General features: G+C 45.7%; 1 protein-coding gene across 3 annotated transcripts in view; it reads right to left on the reverse strand.

Annotated features, from left to right (window-relative positions):
* RANBP10 (RAN binding protein 10) overlaps nt 1-22,961 on the reverse strand; it is a 163,866-nt gene that overhangs the window by 34,995 nt on the left and 105,910 nt on the right. For 2 of the 3 annotated variants that reach the window (XM_077831096.1, XM_077831095.1), the window contains exon 4: nt 17,664-17,831. In XM_077831096.1, coding sequence (XP_077687222.1) covers nt 17,664-17,831 — 168 coding nt within the window. Of the gene's footprint in view, nt 1-5,162; nt 5,373-17,663; nt 17,832-22,961 lie in introns of those variants that run through there. The other variant, XM_077831098.1, reaches the window with a different exon arrangement.

A 22,961-nucleotide genomic window follows, 5' to 3' on the forward strand; every position in this document is an offset into this window, starting at 1 on the left:
CTTAGACTATTCATTATTCCTGACATGCTAAACACTACATCGAGGCCTCTTTCGCAGGCATGGAATTGTGGTGCTCCCTAGGGATCAGATGAAAGAAGCGTGCACTGATTCTTTTACACATTCTGCTGCTTCTCGATCCCAGGTGTGAAAAAAGCTCCACACTGCAGTGAAAAACATTAATGCATAGCACGTGGACCCTACTACAGTGCACTAAAAGGTCCACTTTGAGCATTGATACACCCCAGTTTGTAACAGGAGTAGAGCAAAGTGTACTATAGACCATTTACGCAGGGTAGATTTACACTCCAGTTTGCAGTGCACTACCTGCCCATATAGCCAAACTCCGTGTGCTGGAGACAATTCATTCTCACTCTCTCCTTTTAACACAGAACTGTTGATTCAGATCACACTTTCTCCGCAATTTTAAAAAGTGCACTATTTGAAGCAACACAGATTCGTGATCAAATGGGCTGAGAAAGTCTTGGATCCTGATCCGCTAAACAGCTTATAGTGCCTTGAGATTAATTCACCTACCACAGAGTTTGGAGCTACTTTCCAGTAGGCAACCTCATCACAAGCCAACAAAATTATGGATCAATATTCTAAACACACTGGAATAAACAGATGGGGGGAAATTTTCAAAGAAGGATTTCCCTGTCCTGGCCATTTGTCTGGTCTCCCCACCTACCCCTCTGTGCATTGCTCTCACCCCATCTCCCCACTCAAATATCCTTCACCAATCAAACTGCTTTCTGTGGGGTTCCACCACATTTGGTTAAGTTTCATATTTTGTTTGGCCAGCTCGCTGAGAGCTTGTTACCACCTTTACAACAAAAGGAAATTAACCTGATGATCTAGCCACCACGGCAGCAGGGAAGGGTTCTGCAGCCTAGCTACTATTCCAGCTCTGCACCAGGCATCCTTCAATCTTCTATGGGTGGGCTGCAGCTCTCCCACTGGTGCGCCCACAGCCATCACATTCGCAGTGCAGGGAACCACAGCCCCAGGAAGCAAGGTACGCACAGAGGAGGAAATTTACCGTCACTGCACTTAAACTGAGACCCTTCTCCTCTTTGAAGCAGGGTTGCATCACACCCACTCTTCTCTAGAGGTAGCCAGATCTCTGCTCAGATTCTTCTACAACACAGAACACAGATCAGGTTTCTCAACAGAAAATGGTATTATGCCCCACATCCTGAACAAGGAAATACTAATCCAAGTGTAACTATGAAAGATGCTACTTCAACAGCATTCCATTTTATAATCTCAATAAAACTCTCTGGACCATGCTGCAGTGCTGATTAGTACACGTGTGGGAGGGTGGTGGGAACTTGTCAGTCAGTTTTATTGCGTCAAACAGCCAGCAAACTGCTTAAACAGAGCCCAGCTGTAGTCCAGACACCACAAGGTCATTAACAGAAATTAAAAAGGGATAACAGATCCTTAACTATTTAGCTGGATAAAAAGCAACTCTACTCTGCCCCCCTGGAGCAATTCAAGTGCATGGAGATAGCTGCAAAGCCAGTTTTAGGGTGGTGGTGACTCAAGGACTGGACAGCTTAGGAAGAGAATGGAAAGGGTCTCTCCTGTAAGTCCGTGGTTCAAATCCAAGCCACGGCAGTACTGGCCAAGTCATTAACCTCTGATAACTGTTCAGTGGTCTGGATACAATATGTGCATGTGTCCATGCAGCTCCAAGTGAATAGTTCTGATATCATAACTGCCACTGTGACAATCTCAGCAGAGATCCCAAGGACTAAACTGGGCGGAGACTGAGCTATCCCCCTTGCCTGCAGAGAGACCCTCTCCTGGTCAGAAGGGGAGTTCACTGGCAGGTAGGCACAAAGCACACTGCCTCTGCATACCACCACCTTTCACCAGTGCTGACACAGTCGTTTATCTTTCAGGGATGCTGCCCCCTCTCGACAAAGCCAGCACTTCCAACACAGGCTAATAAAACATTTAGCTACGGTGTGGCTGGCTGCAGGCCCTAATGAAAAGTCAAGTTGTGAGTACACTGGGGGAAGTGTCATTTAGCCAACGATCAAATAAAGTGGTGGCTATGAGAGAGCAGAATTTCATTAAACAGGCGGGGGAGGTAATATCTTTTATTGGACCAACTTTTGTCAGTGAGACAGACCAGCTTTGAAGCTTACAAGAGCTCTTCTGGTGGATTCCAGAGGGGTTGCGATCAGTAGGGAACATGCGGATTCTGGAATCTACTGCAGCCTGAGAATGTAAATTGACAAATACACAGTTTTTAACTGTATTGTATATTTTTTTGCACTGGAAAACTATTTTAGCTAGATTCAACACTTCTCAGGTATTCATCAAAAACCTATGGAAGTATGTACTGTGTAAAGACATGCAGTATATTAGTGATCCATGTCACACCCCAAGTCTCTTAAACAACACCTGACAGAGGAGTAAACGAACTAATTCCTTTTTCTCATGGTGAGAGTGAGATTAGAGACAATTGTTCTTCTAAAGATAAATTTTCAAACACATATGTACAACATAGGAGAGGGCACTGAAGACATCTGCTCTCTGAGTCCATCCACAGGACTTCAGACAATGAACGTTAAATGAACAGGACTCTTCCTTTGACAAATAATTTTAAAGGAGTTACTTAAATGCTGCTGCTTTGTCACTGCTTCGTGGTTTATTTAATCAGATACTGAAAAGAATGTACTGATTTCTTTCCCCGTCCATTTAGACTGAAGAAAAGTGCAATGGGATATAATTTAGAGATGTTTATGGCCAAAGTGTTATCTTCCCGAAAATCTAAATATTAGGAACTTTTTAATAATCATTTTTAGTAACACCTAAATGACAGGATTTCTGCTATCAGAAAAGTGCTCTGTTGATATTCTTCACTGCACAAAAGCTTATGTTTTCTGCAGATTCCTTCTGGAATGCACAAAAAATGGAGCATCACCACTCTCTCACCTGGACACCATGCACTTTGGGGCACAACTTAATGAAGTAGTGAGGTAAATTAATTCCAGAGCACAAGGCAGAACTGCTGTGAAATTCAACTCAACCCTCCAAATGCTGGTCTGAGCAAGTGAGGGCAGTGGTATTGACTTATCCCTTGTAACACAGGAAAAGGATCTGCAATCACGGTTCCCAGGGGAGATAGTTAACCAACCTGTGCGACCCAGTATGAACCCTTTCATGCTACACTTACTCCGTGCACTGAGTGAAACGGCCTCTTTGCTTCAATGCACTTTAGAGGGTGATGGCCTCACACAGTGCTCCTTCACTCAACCAGAAGCTGTGCCTCTCTGCTTTCCGGCTAAAATGCAGAGCCGACCAATTCAACACAGGATAGCCTCTCTGTGGGAACTAGATCCTGTCCTGGTAGAGGATGGACTGTATGATCAAAAGGTGTTTGCTTACCACTATCACAATCATTATTAATCTCTGAAGTGCTCCAAAATGTGGGGAAAAAAAACTAATGAGCTTCCAAGCATTAGAGATGCTAGCTAGCTATACAACGTAGAAACATCTGTCCACATTCAAGAAGGAGCATTAGCTAGTTAGGAAACATCCAGCAGGGATCCAGGAAGGAAAGCTGGTGAAAGCTTTCTGCCACCCATTTCTATACACGTCACACTGAGGAGAATACTAAGTGAAACATGCAGAAAAACTGCAGGGCTAAGGCTCAGAGGCCACTCCTGGATCCATGTGAAATCAAGCAGATTCCTTAAGGAATCTTTCCGACAAGAGGACAGACAATCTAATCAGATTGTCCTGCAAACTCAGAAAGCAGCCTGGGCTGGAATGGATGTCTCCCAGCAGCCTTTGAAAGAGCAGCAAAAACTATTCAGGAAAACAATTAAGGGATATGACAAAAGTGTTCTTTGCTAACAGCCCTGGAACATCCTTCTGTTCACTTAGCCACATGGGAAGTGGTTAGTGCATGAGGATGCTACTCCCTTGTGGTACAGCTGCTCCTTCAGGCATCTGAAAAACTGTGTCACTGCAAGGTGCATCTCAGGACAGAAGGGTTCCTAGCTATACACACAAGAACAGAAGCTGCCACCTCTGCAGGCAGCAATGAAGCAAACTGAAAAATTCAGCAAAGGCAAGTGAAGGCTGATGCATTGTCCTTACCTTCCCCCATTGCTCCAGAAGGCAGCCTGGCTGCTCAAGCTGGCCAGTTATTTGGGCCCGAGCCTCAATGTTATTACAACATAGCATTTTTGTATTAAAGTTTGTTAAAAATAAAAATTAAACTTTTCATTAAAATGTCAAACTGTATTTGCCCAATCCCACCCCCGATAAGCCCTTCTGGGAGCTGGTCTGGTCTTCCAGACTATGCACTGCTAGTTGAAATGGGAAAGCAGGCGGCAATCTGACACTGACATTGTCCATGACAAATAGCTACTTCTGTGGGAAGGAAATCAAGATGAGCACAGCTCCAACTAACCCCCTTGTACCAGTGTAAACAGAGATTTCATCCATAATTTTACTTAAAGACTCTTCCCCTTTCCACAGCTCCATACAAGCAATGCACACAGTAATCAGGAGATCTCCAAGCCAAGTCCTCCCCTCCCCTTCAGCCAAAAGTGACCATGTGTTCTGCCTCAGAGTTAGAGCCTATCTCCACAATTGGTTCCAGACACCTTTGTTACAGAGACTAATCCACAACTTCACGCGAACAGAGAAGGGTTTAAGTGACATGGACCTCAGACAGCTGCGTTCACCCCTTACTATCTACATCCCGCCTTTCTGCTCATGTCTGAATAGCCAATTATTATTAATAGTAATCATGATTTGTATTAGCGTAGTGTCTAAGAGCCCCAGTCCCAGATCAGAACCCCATCGTGTTAGGTGCTGTGCAGACAGAACAAAAAAATGCTCCCTACCCAAGGGCCCTCGAATCTATGTAAGCCTGCTCTCCTCCATCCCAGGGGTCCCTCCTCAATTCATGCAGGACACCCCAAAACACTGCTCCCATGACACAGTGCTAGCTCTCTACTTGGGAAAGGTGTTAGCAAATTCCTTTGGCTTCGGCTTCCAGGCAAGTGGCAATCTCCCTGCCAGCGATGACCTGGAGGGAGTGCCAGTGGAAGCAACACAGGACACACCACACTCTGCCAAGACAGACCCTTCAGAGAGCAGGCTCCGAATGCTAATTGGAATTAAAGACTTACCTGTGAGCCGTCGCTGGGCGGAGCCAAACAGCTGCTATTCTATCAGACTACTTGGGCAAAGCCACTGGGCAGGAACAAAGCTCAGCCAGGTTTGATGCATCTCCACCAATTTGATGCAGTCCAATTGCCAAGACTTGGTTTGAAGAGTGGGCTCTTTTCATCCTATTGCCACTGTTCTCCAGAAGTGGCCTGTGAAGCTTGTTAGCTAACCTGCCAAACCTGAGTGAAGCCAGAGGGTGGGAGGGTGATCTGGTCCATGACAATTTCAGTTTGTTACTGGGGGAGAGGGAGGTCTCTCACAGCCAATGTCTTCAGGTTGGAGCATTCACAGGGAAGGCCTGGGAATAAGGTGCATTAATATTAATGCTCATTAGTTCTATGCCTCATCTGCATAACATGCTGAGAGTACAATCCCTCCTGTCTGCCCGTGACACTGCATCTGGCAAACAGCATCAAGCCAGTGAAACAGCTTTTGCCATTAACTGGCAAAACAAGCACCATGTTTGCATCCTGTCCAGTTCCATTTGCTGCTGTGCGCCTCTCTATGCCCTGACTTTACGTTAGCCATTCTAGGAGCTGTGCAGAGATTACATTTGTCCACCCGACAACGTGTGCTTTCCCCGAGTACCGGCATTGTAAATCAGACAGATTGGAGGAAGCGTCTTCAGATAGACCTCTCAAGGAGGAGGACGTGCTATTTTCATAATCCCAGTGACCCCGTCCAGCTGGGACCTGAGCACCCCATTACAGAGTCAAAGAATTGAAACACTCCTCCAGAACGCCTTGAGTGTACTGTTCCATTTGGCCACTTCTATTACATACAACAGTTTATAACTTAGCCATATCCTCTTGCCACTTCCGCAGAGAATAAACTCTGCCTCCTGGTTGAAGCCCTGATGTTCATTCCTCTCATATCCCCATGTTAAGGTTTCTTCCCCACTCTGAACTCTAGGGTACAGATGTGGGGACCTGCATGAAAAACCCCCTAAACTTATTTTTACCAGCTTAGGTTAAAAACTTCCCCAAGGTACAAACTATTTTACCTTTTGCCCTTGGACTTTATTGCTGCCACCACCAAGCGTCTAACAAATATATAACAGGGAAAGAGCCCGCTTGGAAAGGTCTTTCCCCCCAAAATCCTCCCAAACCCTACACCCCTTTCCTGGGGAAGGCTTGATAAAAATCCTCATCAATTTGCACAGGTGAACACAGACCCAAACCCTTGGATCTTAAGAACAACGAAAAAGCAATTAGGTTCTTAAAAGAAGAATTTTAATTGAAGAAAAAGTAAAAGAATCACCTCTGTAAAATCAGGATGGTAAATACCTTACAGGGTAATCAGATTCAAAACATAGAGAATTCCTCTAGGCAAAACCTTAAGTTACAAAAAGACACAAAAACAGGAATATACATTCCATTCAGCACAACTTATTTTATCAGCCATTTAAACAAAACAGAATCTAACGCATATCTAACTAGATTGCTTATTAACCCTTTACAGGAATTCTGACCTGCCTTCCTGATCTGGTCCTGGCAAAAAAAAACAGCCAGAGAGAACCTTTGTTTCTCCCCCCCTCCAACTTTGAAAGTATTTTGTTTCCTCATTGGTCATTTTGGTCAGTTACCGGTGAGGTTATCCTAGCTTCTTAACCCTTTACAGGTGAAAGGGTTTTTCCTCTGGATTTTAAAGGTGTTTACCCTTCCCTTTATATTTATGACACGCCCCCCAAATCACAGATAGGGTGAAACGCTGACTGTGATTTCTTCCTGGAGCTCTAGGAGAAAACAGAGTTAATAAGACACATGCACCTCTAAATATACTACCAAGTATATAAAGACTAACAATATTTTTCACATCTCAAGGACGATTTTAACCAGTTGATTCTGGGAAACTCACAGGAGAGTACATCAGCCACTTTGTTAGAAGCTCCTGAGATGTGTTGGATGTCGAAATTAAAATCTTGGAGAGCTAAACTCCACCAAACAAGCTTTTTGTTATTTCCCGTTGCGGTATGAAGCCACTGTAGTGCAGCATGGTCAGTCTGCAGGTGGAAACGCCGTTCCCAATCACTTTTTGTAGATGTTCCAGGTGTTCTGCCCAAGAATCCGAAAATATGGCCACATCGTCAAGGTAGGCGACTGCATATTCTCCTAATCCCACTAGGAGACCATCTACAAGTCTTTGGAAGGTGGCGGGTGCATTACGCAGCCCGAAAGGGAGTACATTAAATTCATACAGCCCGACATGTGTGCTGAAGGCTGATCTTTCCTTGGCAGATTCATCTAGCGGTACACCTGCCAGTACCCCTTGGTTAAGTCCAAGGTAGAGATGAACTTGGCCATCCTAGTTTCTCTAATAGTTCATCTGTGCGTGGCATTGTTGTCTGGGCGAGTTACAGCATTTAGCTTACGGTAGTCCATGCAAAAATGTATTTCCCCATCTGGTTTGAGAACTAGAACCACTGGAGATGCCCATGCACTGCCAGAGGGGGCGGACTACCCCCATCTGTAGCATATCCTGGATCTCCTGTTTTATAGCAGTTTTAGCTTGAGGAGACACCCGGTAAGGTTGGACTTTAATTGGGTGAGCATTACCTGTGTTAATGGAGTGGTATGCCCGTTCAGTCAGTCCTGGGGTGGCTGAGGACGTCTGTGTGTAGCTAGTGCACAGCTCCTTGATCTACTGTCGCGGCATACGCCCAAGGCTCATGGAGAGATTCACCTCTTCCATGTCACCAGCACTTTTCCCTTCGTAGTAGATACCTTCAGGCTACTCAGCGTCATCTCCTTCCTGGCCTGTGGACTGACAAACCTTTAATTCTCTGGATCGATTGGAAGAGCTGAGAGGCGGTGGGTTGCTCCGGGCCACTGTCCAAGCTCTCTGGAGGCTTTCATCTGCTTCCTGTTAGTCTGGAACTGTTCCCTTGATGCTGGAGACATTAGTTCCTCATTGAATTGTGGACCTAGGCTTGGTCCCTCTGGAAGCGATGTAGGGGATGGGGCTGTTTCCGTTGACTGTGAACAGCTCTCCGCTGGTGCACTATGTTGGGGTTCAGGCTCCAGCTGAGCCTCTTGTGTATGGTTATCGGCTGCTGCTGGTTCCGGGACTGGATCCACTACTGCTGTTGCAGACGTTGGCAAGGGGTCCAGTTCCATCACCCCTGACTGAGTCCTGGTAGAAGTCTCCAGATCAGAGCTAGGTGTGACAGCTTGCTTAGCCTGGCTGCGGGTGACCATTCCCACCCTCTTGGCTAGCGTCACATGATTGGCCAAGTTTTCCCCCAATAGCATGGGGATGGGATAACTATCATAGACTGCAAAAGTCCACGTTCCTGACCAGCCCTTGTACTGGACAGGCAACTTGGCTGTAGACAAATTGAAAGACTTGTACTTGAAGAGTTGAATTGTTACTTGGATCTCTGGGTCGATTAAATTTGGGTTCACTAAGAAAGCCTGGATAACCTAAACTTGTGCTCCGGTGTCCCTCCACACGATGACCTTCTTCCCGCCCACACTCACAGTTTTCCTCCACTCCGAGGGTATCTGGGAGGTATCTGGGCCTGAGAACCTTTGGTGTGATTCCGGTGCAATGAACTGTACTCGGTTGGGGTTCTTGGGGCAGTTGGCCTTTACATGCCCCGGCATGTTACATTTAAAACATCGTCCAGCTGACGGGTCACTGGGGCGAGGTGGGTTGCTGGAGAACAGTGTGGCGGGACGATAAGGTGTCTGGAGTATTCCTTGGTGTGTAGTTGGGGCTTTGAGCTGCCCCCGGTAGCAGGGGGTGGTCTGAGGGTGTCCCTTCTGGTATCCACTCCAACTGTGACCAGGGTTGTTCCTCTCTCCACCCGTTTTGTTCCGGCTTGCCCCGCCTCTTTGGCGGTCTGGAACTGCTCGTATCGATCAGCATAAGAAGCAAGACTGTCTGCTGAGTCCATTTCCTTATCCCATAAACACTGTTTTATTTCCTCCTTGGACATATTCAGGAATTGCTCCTGAGCTATCAAATCACACATTCCGTCGAAGCTAGTGACACCCCTTCCTTGGACCCATTTGTCTAACACATCCTTCATCTGGTTTAGATAAGCCACATTACTTAGTCCAGACCCTCTCTTAAGGGCTATAAATTTTACTCTGTTCGTTTCACATGTAACTTGAAATTGCTTCAAAACCAAATCCTTGATCTTATTATAGTCAGAAGCCTCATCAATAGGCATCTTATTGAATATGTCCAGAGCTCTTCCAGTTAATTTTGCGACCAACGTGGTCATCATGTGAGCTTCAGGAATTTTATGGAGACTGCACAGTCTCTCAAAGGTGAGAAAATATTCAGCAATATCACTGGATTCATCATATTGTGGACATAGTCACTCCCATTTGTGGATTGTTGGGGAAGGATGGTTAGGGTTATCCAGTAGATTCCGCTCAGCCTTTGCCTTCTCCATCTCCAGTGCATGCTTCCTCTCTTTTTCCTTCTCCGCCTCAGCATGCTTGCTCTCTTTTTCCTTTTTCTCCATTTCTTTTTCCCTTGCCTCCATAGCTCTCCTGTGGGCAGCCTCTTGGTTTTTTTCTACCTCCATAGCTCTCCTGTGGGCAGCCTCCCTTTCCTCCTCAGCATGCTTTCATTCTTTTTTCCTTTGTCTCCATAGCTCTCCTTGACAGCCTCTTTCGCTGTTTGGGCAGCCTCTTTGGCTGTTTCCTTGGTTTCTGTCATGTTTGCCTTTCTGTTTTTAACTAGCTTTACACCCGAGAGTCAGAAATAAAACAAACAAACAAAAAACTTGGCTTGTCAAAATATATATCGGCTGTGCTGTAACCGGATATCTATGGTCTCTGACAGTGACTGTCAGCCTACAGAAAAATCCTTAAAAAAAACCCCTAACACCTTTGTCTCCAGGCAAATAGACAGAAAACCCCTCTAGTTGCTCTTAGGTAAAAAACAACTTCCGGTCTGTGAAGACCTGTGAATTTCCCTGCAGGAGGTTAACTACCCTGCCTTTAGGTAGAGAAAACTCCAGCTCACAAAAGACAATTCCATTTTGTCTCTGCTCTGGCCCCCAAGCAGAGACAAAAAAACCCTCTAACTGCTTTCAGCTTAAAACCTGCTTTTCAGCAGCCCAAAGGGGAAAAAAAAAATTCCTTTTAAAAAATCTGTGCTTCTGGTTCAAAAAATCTCAAATTGATCTCAAAATGATTTCAAGTTAATCCCACCGCTCTGCCACCATGTCAAGGTTCCTTCCCCACTCTGAACTCTAGGGTACAGATGTGGGGACCTGTATGAAAAACCCCCTAAGCTTATTTTTAGCAGCTTAAGTTAAAAACTTCCCCAAGGTACAAACTATTTTACCTTTTGCCCTTGGACTTTATTGCTGCCACCACCAAGCGTCTAACAAATATATAACAGGGAAAGAGCCCGCTTGGAAAGGTCTTTCCCCCCAAAATCCTCCCAAACCCTACACCCCCTTTCCTGGGGAAGGCTTGATAAAAATCCTCATCAATTTGCACAGGTGAACACAGACCCAAACCCTTGGATCTTAAGAACAATGAAAAAGCAATCAGGTTCTTAAAAGAAGAATTTTAATTGAAGAAAAAGTAAAAGAATCACCTCTGTAAAATCAGGATGGTAAATACCTTACAGGGTAATCAGATTCAAAACATAGAGAATTCCTCTAGGCAAAACCTTAAGTTACAAAAAGACACAAAAACAGGAATATACATTCCATTCAGCACAACTTATTTTATCAGCCATTTAAACAAAACAGAATCTAACGCATATCTAACTAGATTGCTTATTAACCCTTTACAGGAGTTCTGACCTGCCTTCCTGATCTGGTCCTGGCAAAAAAACAAAAACAAACAAACAAACAAACAAACAAACAAACACAAAAACAGCCAGAGAGAACCTTTGTTTCTCCCCCCCTCCAGCTTTGAAAGTATCTTGTCTCCTCATTGGTCATTTTGGTCAGGGTGCCAGTGAGGTTATCCTAGTTTCTTTACCCTTTACAGGTGAAAGGGTTTTTCCTCTGGCCAGGAGGGATTTTAAAGGTGTTTACCCTTCCCTTTATATTTATGACACCCCACCTCCCCTGATTTACATCCGCCAGCTCTGGGCCATGTGTAGCTGTCACCTTCCTTTTGGTTGACACTCCTTTTGGAATGTGTCAATGCTGCTCCTTCAGCAGCTGGAAAGAGTCACTGTTGAGATATAAAAATTGTTTCTTCCAGGCCTTGAAATGACAATGCAAAACAGTTCTCACTTGAGGCACATAACTAAGTTTTCTAGCACCAACTGGAATGTCCAGAATTAATGACATGTATCTCTTCCCCTAAGATGGTGCTGAGACATTAGCTCCCAAGTCATTCCTTACAGAAAGGTCACAATGAAAGGTTACAGAAAGCATAGAAGACCAAGGAAGGGTGGCAAGAGAGAAAGTTTCAACGAAAACAAAAGAGTGAGTTTAAACTTACAGGAAGGTGCAAAAGGGAAGATGTAGGCAGAGCACTGGTTTGCCAGGCCCACATGTCTGGCAGGAATACTGTCCCTTTGCTAGGGACTTCCCAGAAGATCTCAATCCATCTGTGACAACCAACTGTTCTCCTCCCAGCTTGTGGCTCTGTCACCCTTCTCCAAGTCCCTCCACCCCAAACATACACTTCTCTTGCTTGCTTTTACCCTTCAAGTTTTCGCTGCTCTCTACCTATCCAACCTTCTCTTTTATCACAAGGTTGGCTCCTGCCTTCGCTCTGCTAACAATGTTGTCTTCAATTGACTGAGTTCCCCAAACCACCCCGTATCAGTGAGAAAAGCTACTGGTCAATCTAGGAAGCCATCTCCTTAATCCTCCTTCAGATCCCTCCTTGTAACTCTCTTCTGCAGTGCAGACCAAAAACTGCACTCTGGTAACTGCTAGACAGGCAGCAAGCTGCAATTACTGCTCCTGATCAGCTAATCATATCATTACCCAGTCTCAGCCTGCCTGGGTCACTACACTAATCATATCGTTACCCAGTCTCAGCCTGCCTGGGTCACTGCACTAATCATATCGTTACCCAGTCTCAGCCTGCCTGGGTCATCCATCTTTTTTGTCTTGTCTTACACTGGTAAGTGCTATAATAGCCCCATTTTTCAGATGAGGAAACCAATGCTCAGAGAGGTTACGCCAGTGACTTGCCTAAAGTCACAGAGCAATGCAGGGCTGGGAACAGAACCTAGGGCTTTTGAGTTCCAGTCCTATACCTTCACCACAGGCACCTTCCTCCTTTCTTACAGCAGTACTATATAACTACCAGCACAAAGGAAGACCTTGCCTTCTGGGCAAAGAGTGAAATTACAATATTTCAGTTAGATACAAGCAGCATCCAGAACAGGCTGAATGTCAGGGGCCTTCAGACTGTACTATCAGCACAAACAGGTACCAAGACACTCCTGGGGGGGAGCAGAATCGTAGCTGGCTATTCCCTGGAACATTTGTGAGCCCTCCTGGGAGAGCTGCATTATTCCTGTTCACTAGAGAAGGGACCTACACGTTCAGTGTGTGCCAAGGAAACAGTGCACTACTCCCTTTCTGGGTCAGTCTCCAGCTCACCAACACAGATCCTGGATTCTCAGTCTGTCATTAAGATAAGAGACAAGCAATATTTAGACTTCATTAGGATGCATCCCCAGGTGCTTAGGGGTCCCTGGCCTGCTGAAGGTGCTCGTTTTCCTCTGGCATCCGCTCCGCACAGAAATCCGTGTTCCACCCCTTCCTGTCACAATCACTTGGCCCATCTCTAGTGAAGAGCTTTGCCACGGTTGACAGGCTGCTTGCGCTTGCCATCACTTGGTGCTGAGAAATGTGTTTTCCTCAGCTCAAAGCACTGACTAATGGATGATTCTCCTCTTGACCTTGTGCTTCCTTCTCAAACAGCAACAGGTAGACACCAGTCACCATTAGCCTTTCTGGGTGAGACGTCTGTTCCATTTTCCCAGAGAAACATTACATGTTCTGCCAGCCTTTCTGAAGGGAGAGGTAGTAGCTGCTACTATTCCCTTCTGCCTTTAGCCAGGGTTTCTGCAAATCCACCACTGCACCAAGCATCCCTTTGCTTGCCTCCTCTATACACCCCTCTGTGTGAGCACAGAGAAGTGTTGGGACATGAACTGACAGTCTGTAGTCACAGCTGCAGCCTTTCCCACACACTGCTCACTCCTGCACTCAAGTCACATTCATGCCGCCACCAGATTCCACTGGCTCAGCAGTAGGACACTCCTGATCAGTCTGACCCCATCTCCTAAAACAGCAGGCCGTGATGCCAATGACCTCTCTAGTCAGAACTCTCTAGTCTGCTGAGAGAAGAATTTGAATCACTTCATTTTCCTCTCTCGCCTGACAGGAATTTACTACAAAAGAATCAGGAGGCTCAAGCTGGGATAATTTTGAATCAGCTACCACAAAATTTCCATGGAAGAAAAGTATTCTCGAAAGAAACTAGCAATGGAAACGAAAAGTGGGGAAGAGAAGTGCATCACCCCTGTAACCATCTGTACATGCATCATGAGCAGAGCAGAACAGAACTCCTTGCGGAATACGAGGCACAGAATCAGGGGATTTTAATAACTAAGTCTGATGTGAAAGTCACTGATAACCTGCCTCCCTTTGTTTTGTCATATCCGCTCGGCCAGTGAAGTGTGACATTGCTGTATCACAGCATGGACACGAGCGAAATGACGACAGGAACAACTGAAAGGCTTCGCCACATCCTCTCCACTCTGCAGATCCCCTTTCGATCTGGTGCTGATACTAACGCATTAAACAGTAGACTCAGTCTCTTTCCAGCCATTACTTTTTCATTATGGAAGAACGCAGTGGCACGGATGCAGTTGTGTCAAGCGAAGGAAAATACCTTCCCCAGCTGCAGTGCACTAATTGAAGCTTACACAGGCATCTCTCATCCACAACGGCTTCCACATCCTCCTTGCTTTCCGTGATAAGCCCTCCATCATCAGTGCTCTGAAACTAATTGAAACTCACACTATAATTCAGCGCCACATTAGGATTTTGTAACTACCACCAATGATTTGCTGGAGGGGGAACTAATGATGCTGGGCTGGAAAAATACAGAAGTGGGAACTCAGCCATTTGAACAAAGGAGAAAGTGGAAACAAATAAGCCTGAAGCACGCAAGGACAGTGGGAGAGGTGATCAAGAGGAAGTGAGTCACAACTCTGGATAGGGAATGCAGGAGAAGCTGGAGTAGTTCTCCCATAGGCAGCCACAAGATAGAAAGGCTACCTGAATCCCTGGGGGTCAGGTTAGCCACCTCATAATGTTACTCTAGCACATGCATACATGAACAAAACTAATCAAAGCACAGACTTAGTGAAATATCCTAAATTACTATCGTAACTGGGACCCTCTAGCTGAAGTGACGGGCTCAACAATTCACTTCTTCCAAGCTAGGGGTGTCACTGGTTTTGATTCCCAGGTGGTCTTTAGGTTGATGTTTAAATTAATTTAAAATCCTGGCAAAAAGACAAGTGTCCCAATAAATATTGCTTTTACTCAACCTGACACCTCTCCAGTGATGGCTTGTGGAGCTCCTAGTCTACATTATCAGCTTCACACACCTTTGAGCTTCTCCACAGCACAGGGCTGATGACAGACCAGATCAGAAAAGGCTTGAGTGCAGTCAGAAAACTGGGCTTTTCCCTAATGTTTATTTGCCAAGGAATGCTTCCCTCCCCACCTTTGACTGGTTTGTTAATGTCCCACACCAGAAGCCTTAGTTATGGCCCACATCATTTTTAAATATAAAGCATCATTTGTGTGACATCACAGCTGGTCAGGTTGGCAAAGACAAGCCAGAGCAAAACCCCCAGAGAGCCACTCAGACACACTATCTTAGCTGTGGCTAGGGCTGCAGGGGTCTGAACGCAATGGCTCCAATTGCCATCTCTGAATGCCACAGGGCAAATTTTAAACAGATTCTTCCACTTGGCCCCGAAGGAAGTCGCTCTGGATTGCTGCCCCATGGAGAAGGACGGCAAAGCGACAGGAATAGAAACTGACGGGGCAGCGAAAGACTAACACTGGAAACGCACCTGAGGTTCCACACAAAAAGGCCTGTAACTGGGCCACATTTCCCACTGAGACACATGAAGGGTGGGGGAGGGGGTGCTCCCTTTTGTGGCACCCAGCCAGCCATTTAGCTACAAAATCCCTGTTAGTAGCTGTTCTCTACTTGCTTTACCTGTAAAGGGTTAAAAAAGCCCACAGGTAAAAGGAAGGAAGTGGGCACCTGACCAAAAGAGCCAATGGGAAGGCTAGAACTTTTTAAACTTGGGAAGAAACTTTCCCTTTGTTGGTCTGTTGTTCTCTAGAGAGAGGAGACACAGAGCATCAATGCTGTAAGAAGCTTTAAGCCAGATATGAAAAACCATCAAATCATACCTCAAAACTACTTCTCTGAAACCCCAGATATGTAAGTAGATCAGGGAATGTCTAGGAAGACACACTTAGGTTAATCTCTTATTTCTTTATGGCTTGTGGATTCCTCTGTGCTAACCCCAGGTGCTTTTGTTTTGCTTATAAACTTTAAGCTGGACCTGAAGAAAAACCATTCTTGATGCTTAATTATTATATTCGCTCTTTTTAAAAACTAGCAATAGTCTACGTTCCAGATGTATTTTCTTTCTTTTTGTTTTTTAATAAAATTTACCTTTTTTAAGAACAGGATTGGATTTTTGTGTCCCTAAGAGGTTTGTGCACATGTTGTTTAATTAGCTGGTGATAACAGCTGATTTCCTTTGTTTTCTTTCTCAGCTCTTCCGGGGGTGGAGGGGGAGGGGGTGAAAGAGCTTAAGGGTACCCCACAGGAAGGAATTCCCACATGCTCCTTCCTGGGTTCTCAAAGGTGGTGGTGGTGTGGGGGGGGGGGAGAGAAGGGAGGGGTTTGCACTTGGGTGGTGGCAGCATCTACCCATCCAAGGTCAGAGAAAAGCTGTAACCTTGGGAGTTTAATACCAGCCTGGAGTGGCCAATATTAATTTTTAGAATCCTTGCGGGCCCTGACCTTCTGCACTCGAACTGCCGAAGTGGGGAATCAGCCTTGACACCCTCCCCCAGCCCCCAATCAGAAATACTGACTACAAAAATTCTAGCCCAACTCGGGCTCTGCGCTTGACCCAAATGCTTGCTGTTTTCCAAGAAAAATCCTGTTCCCATAAGTTCAGTATCCCGCAGGCTCTGCTGCGTAACAGCCTCAGGGCTGTGACACAAAATCCACACACAGGATCATGACTCAGATGTACCCGCAATGCAGCTCCTTCCTCCCCACACCCATCTCAGCAACTGCAGCAGCAATCATGCCTGCCTGAAGAACACATCGGTCCTGCACTCCTCCTTTACCATCTTCCCCCTCCTTTTACCCAATTGCTCACTCAGTACAACTTTTGTCCTGGCAGGGGTTTTATCTGGGTTTTTTTGTACCAGCCTCTTCAGCTTGAAGGAAACTAGGATCAACACAGCTATGAGAGAAGCAAAGGAAACAGAGAGCGTTTGTCCCCAGCCAAATCAAATGTGTTACAGTTCAGAAGGTTAGAGGAATTCACCAAAGTAAGCTAAACACTTTCCTCTGACAAATCAAATGACAGGGAATCACACTTACTGTGGAAGGAGGAGAGCTCATCTGATCAAGCTGGAGCATTGCATGATGGGCCTGTTGTCTCTATGGGCAGCATATTCAGGATGAAGGTGGTTGCAACCTGTGCTATCTTATACAAATTGGGTGCAGCTCTGAACTCCTGGAAGCTGCCAACATGACATTTTGTGGGGCAAAACCTGAATGTCCTTAACTGAAACATAAGGAGTCAACTAAAAGGGTATTTTGGATCATTCCACAACCAAAACAACGTTAAAGTAGAATTTGTAATGTTTTGCAAATGCATAGAACTCTAGGAGTTTTAGTCCATGGAGTGAGACTCACAAAGACGGAAGTCCCGTAAAAAACAAAGGGCTTTGTGACTCACTGGTGATGGTTTTGTAATTTGTTGGGTAATATACAAACCAAAAAGAAAAGGAGTACTTGTGGCACCTTAGAGACTAACCAATTTATTTGAGCATGAGCTTTCGTGAGCTACAGCTCACTTCATCGGATGCAAACCAAACTTTCTGTGATTACATTTCCCTGCTGCCCAAACTCTAAATGCCCTACCTATCTCATCTATGGTTGTGCAGGGCAACAGGGAGGGACAGCAGCTGAAGGGCCTGGGGACAGGTCTGTAATTTAGTTCAGCACATGTGGCAGCTGCAGTCACAGAAACAGTTAGTTACTCGCACTGGAAACGTTTATGGCTTTGGGGAATCTCACAGCTCCTGGTGGTCACTGTGTGTTCTTATTTCTCTCTAAAGCCTTGCTCCCAATTGCAGAATGGAGTTACGTCATATGTGACAGAGTTTGAGAGTCCTAAGTGATTGTAGGCTGGGGTGGCCCATCCTCAGGATACCCTTCTTTGCCTACCTAAGCTGTGGCCATTCTTTGTGTAGAAGCAGGTGTTGTTGATGAGGTTGACGCAGCAGCCAATCACGTCTCCAGTAGTGAAGGTGGGGCCATAGGGCTGTCCTGTCCCAGAAGAACAGAAGGAATGCCCGTCGTCACCGTGGTAACCATACGAATGTTTATCCCAACCTGTAGAAGGAAAAAGAGCAGATCAGTAATGAGGGAGGTTTCCAAGGAGCTGTATGCCATTATTGGAGCTGGGTGGGAAACAGTTTTCCCATCCCAGGAAAATTTTCGAAATTTTGAATATTTTTCCTGTCCCAAGAAGGGATGAAAAGTTTAAATCTCTAAAATTTTCACAAATCAACAATCCAAAAACCATTTCAGCTAGGGTCAATCCAGACATCTGATTTTGAGCTCAACCTTTCAGTTAAAAAAAAAAAAATTTTTTTTTTTTTTACTATTATTAGCTCAAATTTAAAAACAAAGTAATTTTGAACCAAGCAAATTGAATTTTTTGTCTCAAAAGTGCTGAAATGGGCAATTTTGACAGTACAACCCCAACTCATACAATGATTTGAACCTGCTACTTCATGCAGATCCCCCCTTATGCACAGGCCTCAAGGTCAGGTGCTCTCTAGGCAGCGGAGAATGTTATGGCTGTTCCTGACTAGTAGGAAATGCAGTCAAGCAGCACATAAATAGCCTATCCCACTCTCTCAGCTGCACCTTCCTGGATGGCTAAGCATGCTGCATACAGTACTCTGAGCCCCCATCAGCTATGGCAGGGAGCCTGGCACCAACACCCAAGGCCCTGTGTGGTGACAGAACAAACTACTGAGTAGGGCTGGTCAAAATTTTTCCATCAAAATTGGTTTTCAATAGAAAATTGGATTTTTTACTAAATCCAAACAATTATTTTTTTGTCCAAACCCTAAAATATTCCAGTTCTGAAATACCACTGAGTTGCCTCCTGTGACTTATAGTTTGGGTACCTCATGGTCCCATTCACCTCTGGGGCAGTCTCCCTTGCCACACTTCATTTCCCACTATGCACTGCCTACACCATGGGGGGCACCAGGGAGTGCTGCAGAAGGTGTAGCTCAACCAGACAGGTGGTCTCAGAGAAGAAGTAGAGAGTGCATCTGAACTATAACTCCCATGATGCACCACAAGTTTTCAGCCAAAATATTTCAGGTTTTGATTTTTTTTTACCAAGTGCTCAATTTCTGAGACTTTTGTTTTCAGCCAGTTCCACTACTGAGGCAACAGGTCACCAACTGTTAAACTCCTTCATCAACACCCACGCTCAGTTGGTTTGTCAGTACAGCACTATATTGCCAAACGGATGCAGAACCCCGTTGTGTAGCCTCCAAAATGTACCCTAGTGGAGAGAGAATGGGCACAGACTCATAGATTCCAAGGCCAGGAATGACCCTTGTGATCATCTAGTCTGACCTCCTGTACAGCACAGGCCAGAGACCTGCCCCCAAATTATTCCTAGAGCAGATCTGTTAGAAAAACATCCCATCTTGTCAGGGATGGAGAATCCACCACAACCCTTAGTAAGTTGCTCCAATGGTTTATAACTCTGTTAGAAATATACCTGTACACCTTATTTCCAATCTGAATTTGTCTAGCTTCAACTTCCAGCCATTGGATTGTATTATATCATTCTCTGCTACATTGAAGAGCCTATTAAAGATTTGTTGCCCATGCAGGTACTTAAAGACTGTAATCAAGTCATCCCTTAACCTTCTGTTTGTTAAACTAAATAGATTGAGCTCCTTGAGTCTATCACTGTATGTTTTCTATCCTTTAATCATTCCTGGGGCTCTTCCCTGAACCCCCTCCAGTACGTCAACACCCTTCTTGAATTGTGAACATCTGAACTGGACACAGGATTCCAGCAGCGGTCGCACCAGTGCCAAATACAGACATAAAATAACCTCTCTGCTCCTACTCGTTATTCCCGTTTACGCATCCGAGGATCGCATTAGGCCATTTGGCTACAGCACAACCCTGAAATGTTTTTCAGAGTCACTCCCTCCCAGGGTAGAATCCCCTGTGCTGTAAGTATGGCCTACATTCTGTGTTCCTAGGTGTATATACATTTACATTTTGCCAGAGACCAGCTTACCGAGTGATCCACATTGCTCTGTATCAGTGACCTGTCCTCTTCATTAGTTACCACTCCACCAATTTTTGTGACATCTGCAAACTTTGATGGTTTGGGGTTTTCCTCCAGGTCACTGACAAAAATGTTAAATAGTGTAGGGCTAAGAACCGATCCCCATGATACCCCATTAGAAACACCAGCTCGATGAGATTCCCAGTTTACAACTACATTTTGAGACCTCACAGCATCTTGGAAGGGGACACGAACATGCACATGAGGAAGGGCAGACGCACCTCTTCCAGCCAACTGATTACCTGACCAGGCTCAAAAAAGGTTCTTTCCACTGCAAGTGCAACCATGGCAGTTTCTAAAAGAGCAAGGAGGAAACATACTGACAAGAGAGACTTTGCAAGACCCAGCCTCAGGTCCTGGCAGTGAGATGTCGGCCTCCAAACCAATGGACAGACGCCAAACCTTACACCAGGGACACCGAACAGCCTGTAGCATGGGCTTGTGGAACTCCGGATTCATGTCTTTAGCATCGTCAATGTTCCCTTTAACCGCGTTTCCTCAGTGTACCTTTCTTCCAGCAGGAATGCACAATACATCAGGAAGAGGTTTGTGTGTGAAGGAGGGGTGGCGGGACGGTGTGCAAAGCACACAAATGCTGCCCACTGCACAGTGTCTAAAGGCTCTAATTACGAGACGAAAATGCCAGCAAAACCAATTAGTGCCAGTCAAAGCACACTAACCGGTTTCATAATTGGTTCCTTGTGTTTTGAAATGCAAAATGCCACTGCAAAGTTTGCCTGGGCTGCTCCCAGAACTACGCAGAGGCGACTAAATTAGCTAAAAGCGAAAGTGACTTCCAGGCAACACCTCGGTCTCTCTTTACAGGCTCGGTTTCTTTAACAAGCAGCACAAGGGAAACAGGAAAATAACATTCAGCATGCTCGGCCCCTCCGTGGTTCTGTGAATACCACCTAAGCACCATCCCACCTGAGCAATATCTCCCTGTGAGCTCAAAGGGGATTTATGTTTTGCTTCTCAGACCAGCTAAGCACCATAATGAAGCATGAAAAATGGGTCCAATTCTTCATAATTTAAAGAAGCTGTAGCTTATGTAATGCTTCAAAGGTCAGTAAATCATCCTAGTTGCTCTTGGAGTGAGACATAATATTGGATCCCATTTTCTTGTGCATGCCGGAATCTGGCTTTCATGGGCATTCTGCCCTGGGGGGCTCTGTCCACACAGTATCGCTCAGACACTCCCTCCCTCCTCTCCTGTAGCAGAACCTGTGACAAGGATAACACCACCCTAGCTGAAGTGCTCTGCAGCCCGTCAGGACTGAGGCACTCTGCCCCCACTCCGCACTCCCATCCTCTGCACTAGGGAAAGGGACCTGTCTGCACAGAAAATGCACACCCTTCTCCATGGGGCAGTATAACAGCACTGATGCTGGACTACACAGCCTGCTCCAGACTTGGTCCTAGCTGGAGCTTAAACCCCTTTAAAAGGGCAAAGCCTTGAGAGTAGCCATCAGTTGCCCAGGAGGTAATGGGGGAGGGAAAAGGTGGCTGAGGCTAATTTTGCTGTAGGAGAATGACAAGCTGAACAACGACCATCACGAGAGGAACAAGTGTTGAAAAGCCTGAGCCAAAAGAACAGCCTCAATCTAGCAAGACAGGGCCGGATCTTCAGACAGAAATTTTGCAGTAAGCTGCTCCAAATGCTTCTGAGACAGAAGCCACTCGTAGCAAACAAACCTTTCACACCACAAAAGTGGCATTCAGGGGGCCAAGAACCCTCTGGCAATTGGAGCCAGGGTCTGGGAAAGGTGTGCAAGATCGAACTGTGGAGGTTCAGAGGGCAGGTGTGTTAGCAGGTAGAGAGCACTTCCTGCAACGAGGCAATGGAAGATTTCAAATAGTGCTAATTGTAATTTATTATCAGTATTACTGTAGCTCCCAGGAGCCCATCCTCAACCGTAACCCCATTGTGCTGCGTACTGTAGAGAGAGAGCAAAAAGACAGGTCCTGCCCCACCACTGGTAAAGTTTACTTGTGTAAATATAAGATAAAAGACAACAGATGGATACAGATAGACCAGTGGGAGAGTACGAAGAAACAATGAGACAACGGGGGTGGCCAGTCACTGGGAGAGTTGGGGATACGATGTTTCTGCCCTTGAGGCTTTCTGGAGTGTTACATGCTGTGACACTGAGCCAGCGAGGGTTAAGCAACCAGCAGGCTAAGTGATCTAAAATCAACCTTTAAGGACATATTAGAGAATTATTGAGGTGGTAATCAGTACCACTCCTTGTAGATAGCTCCCAGACTGCTGCGCTGCGCATCACAGCATGGGGAGTAGGTGGCCAGCCCTCTGTGGAGAAAGAGGTGATTAGGGACTATTTAGAAAAGCTGGACGTGCACAAGTCCATGGGACCGGACGTGTTGCTTCCGAGAGTGCTTAAGGAATTGGCGGATGTGATTGCAGAGCCATCGGCCATTATCTCTGAAAACTCATGGCGAACGGGGGAAGTCCCGGATGACTGGAAAAAGGCTAATGTAGTGCCAATCTTCAAAAAAGGGAAGGAGGAGGATCCTGGAAACTACAGGCCAGTCAGCCTCACCTCAGTCCTCGGAAAAATCATGGAGCAGGTCCTCAAGAAATCAGTTCTGAAGCACTTACACGAGAGGAAAGTTATCAGGAACAGTCAGCATGAATTCACCAAGGGAAGGTCATGCCTGACTAATCTAATCGCCTTCTATGATGAGATTACTGGTTCTGTGGATAAAGGGAAAGCAGTGGATGTATTGTTTCTTGACTTTAGCAAAGCTTTTGACACGGTCTCCCACAGTATTCTTGTCAGCAAGTTAAAGAAGTATGGGCTGGATGAATACACTATAAGGTGGGTAGAAAGTTGGCTAGATTGTCGGGCTCAACAGGTAGTGATCAATGGCTCCATGTCTAGTTGGCAGCCGGTGTCAAATGGAGTGCCCCAAGGGTCGGTCCTGGGGCCGGTTTTGTTCAATATCTTCATAAATGATCTGGAGGATGGTGTGGATTGCACTCTCAGCAAATTTGCGGATGATACTAAACTAGGAGGAGTAGTAGATATGCTGGAGGGTAGGGATAGGATACAGAGGGACCTAGACAAATTGGAGGATTGGGCCAAAAGAAATCTGATGAGGTTCAA

Source organism: Eretmochelys imbricata, chromosome 12 (assembly GCF_965152235.1).
Source record: "Eretmochelys imbricata isolate rEreImb1 chromosome 12, rEreImb1.hap1, whole genome shotgun sequence".
Classification (NCBI taxonomy): Eukaryota; Metazoa; Chordata; order Testudines; family Cheloniidae; genus Eretmochelys; species Eretmochelys imbricata.